This window comes from Fukomys damarensis, unplaced genomic scaffold (genome assembly GCF_012274545.1).
Source record: "Fukomys damarensis isolate Sample0158 unplaced genomic scaffold, DMR_v1.0_HiC HiC_scaffold_19, whole genome shotgun sequence".
Taxonomy (NCBI): Eukaryota; Metazoa; Chordata; class Mammalia; order Rodentia; family Bathyergidae; genus Fukomys; species Fukomys damarensis.
In genome coordinates this window covers 25,021,819-25,024,628 of record NW_022900931.1, presented here as the reverse complement: position 1 = coordinate 25,024,628, position 2,810 = coordinate 25,021,819, and the positions used below count along the sequence as shown (strand labels likewise).

Sequence of the window (2,810 nt, the reverse complement as noted above, 5' to 3'; positions counted from 1 at the left end):
ATTTTGTGAATTTTTTTATTGCTTTGTATATTCTCTGTTCACTTTCCTCTTGTTTTTTAAAATCTTTTGCAGCTTGTTTGCTTTCTATAGTGATAGGGTTTAGTTCTTTCTCTTTCTTGTTTGTGTATATTCTTTACCAGTAAGTTTTATTCCTTCACATGTTTTCATGATGATAGTCATACCCCTTCCTCTTTTAGAAATAGGGTTCATTTTAGCATTTTTTTGTAGGAATAGTCTAATGGTGATGAATTTCTCAAGTTTGCTTGTCTTGAACACTTAAAAAAAAAAGAAAAATGAAGAGAAAGTGACTGGGATACTTGACAAGTGGTTTCTAAGTTAAAAGTATTATAAAGTACTTTTGTCAAGAAGTTGTGTATGTGTGTGTGCATGTGTGTCTGTGTGAACGTTCTTTCATTTCTTTAACCATTATGTTGGAAAGTTGAGCATAGTACTTCCCCAAGACATCATATTAAGTGTTGAAGGTAGATAAACATTTCAAGTGTTGAATTTTGTATTATGAAATTATAGAACAACTTGACAGTTTCAATTACCCGTAAAATGATCCCATATTGAGATATCTGTTTGCATCATATTTTGGCAACATCGATAATACTTCTTTTCCCAGAAGCCTGCAAAATTTACCTTTTGGCAAGTGATATGGTAACAGATCTTTAGAGAAGTGTTTTCCTAATTCCTATGCATAATACTTTGGATAATATAGTCAGTCCTGTGATTGAAGTTCTAAAATAGTTTGAACTCTAACTGTCACGAACTACTTTGTTTTTCTGTTTCTTCCTGTCCAACTTGTGCTGCTGATTCCAAAACAGAGCAACAGTCAGTAAAAATAACCAGGAAATTTTAGTGAAAGGGATACCCCCCAGAGAAGTAATAGGAGAGGTGATCTAAATGTTATTAGTGAGTTCCTGGGTACTTGCTCCAAAAAGTAATTGACCTTTATGTGTAACTATAAAAGCAAGAGGATAGAGAGAGATATAGAGTAGAAAGAGGAAAAGAAAATGCAGAGCTGAGGTAGCTGGTTCCTAAGGAGAGAATAACTTAAATTTGTTATTATTTGGGAATTGGAATAGAAAGATGCCTTCTATTTTGCTGTGCGCCCTTTTGCTTCACTTCACCACGACTGTGGCATCAAACCCGTAAGGGAGCATTAACTATTTATATTAAAGTTTTAGCAATGTGACTTTATTAAAAATACTCCATATTAAATATGATTAGATTTTACCATTTCAACTTCTGAGACTGAGTGCTTGTTTGCCCTATGAATTTTAAGCAAGTATGATGGAAATGAATATTTTATTCTTAAGATACCACTCTCTTTGCCCAAGATTATTATAATTTCACTTATGAAAATGTATACGTTTCAGGAATATTTCAATTGCTAAAATTGCTTTTTGTGGATGTTCTCCATTTCTCTTAAGCTTGTTTATAGGGTGTTGGTTACTTTCTTTGTACAGACAGTACATCCTATGGGTCTCCTCAGTGGTGCAGAGTAACTCCACGGAAAAAGCTTGTCTCCATCTTTTAAACCTTAATGAATCTGTATCCTTGAATGTTGTCTTAGAACATGATGGCTCCAATACTACTATTTTTGATCTGTCTGTGGAAGAGGATACCTTCTATTCTTGTGCAAATTTCAAGGTAAGACACTGATTTTAACATTCAAGTTTGCAGATGGAAACATGAAAACATTGCTTAAAATTGCTTTTAGATTTCAAATCTTGATTTTAGATGACTTGTACAAAATATGAGGAAAATTGGGAATTCTACAGGAAAAAATAAAAAGAGCATTCCTACATGCAACAAAATTTATGAAATATTACCAATCATTTATTATAGGAAATGATAATGAATTATTACTGCATTTTAGATAGTAAAAAGCATGAGGAAAGCCAATTTACTTGAAGAGAGGATTCAGAGAAACAACAACCATGAAACCAACATAGAAAGCAAGAATATAAACATAAATTACTATCCTCTTAATAAATTAATCAATTGTAACCAGTGATGATCAAGTCTTTCCTTAGGAAATAATGGATTTATAAGGCTCTCTCTGCTGACAAGCCAAATCAAGGCATTGTTATTTTTCTATTCTCTGTTTTCCTACAAAAACAGGTCTCTCGGAAGTCCTCTGAACAACTTGCTTTCATCACATTGTTGGTGAGGGGAGATACTCTTAAAATCTCTGAGAGAAGAGCTGTAGCAATCACTTCAGAAGAGACAGTAACTTTTGTGCAGACAGATAAACCCATCTATAAACCTGGAGACAAGAGTAAGAAGATGTTCTGACTTCTTTTGATTTTCTTTTGCTTTGCTTCATAAAATATTGCCCATCCTTTTCACCATGTGCAAATTTGAGTGACAAGCCTCCATAATATAATGTTCACAAGCATAAAAAGTGGAGTATAACTGCTTGGTCTGAATAATTACTCTGTAATTTGCCAGTTGTACAAGCTCATTGACTTTTATGGTCTCAATTATTTTATCTGTAGAGTATAGGTAATGAAAGTTTTTTCTCTTGCAGAAATATAGCAAGAATGAAATACAAAGCCAAAGTAAAATAGTGCCTAGTACACAGCAAACAGCTCAGAAATAATATTTTTGTTGTTATTATTCTTGCTTGTAGATATAACCATACACCTAATAATCTAGGAAAAGCATTTATATTTTATTTATTATTGGTGTAAATGAAAGTAGTAGAAAGAACACCACACTAGGATTCAAAAGAGTTTGGTTTTGATTTTTGCTTTCTGTTATGGCTTTTTTTTTTTTTTTTTTTTTTTTTTTTTTTTTTT

General features: G+C 32.4%; 1 protein-coding gene across 1 annotated transcript in view; it reads left to right on the top strand.

The window, feature by feature from the left end:
* The first annotated feature begins 1,092 nt into the window (after positions 1-1,092).
* LOC104850728 (ovostatin homolog) overlaps positions 1,093-2,810 on the top strand; it is a 44,084-nt gene continuing 42,366 nt past the window's right edge. The window contains exons 1-3 of the mRNA XM_010607793.1: positions 1,093-1,154; positions 1,473-1,656; positions 2,131-2,287. Of these exons, the coding sequence (XP_010606095.1) occupies positions 1,093-1,154; positions 1,473-1,656; positions 2,131-2,287 (403 nt within the window). The remainder of the gene's footprint in view (positions 1,155-1,472; positions 1,657-2,130; positions 2,288-2,810) is intronic.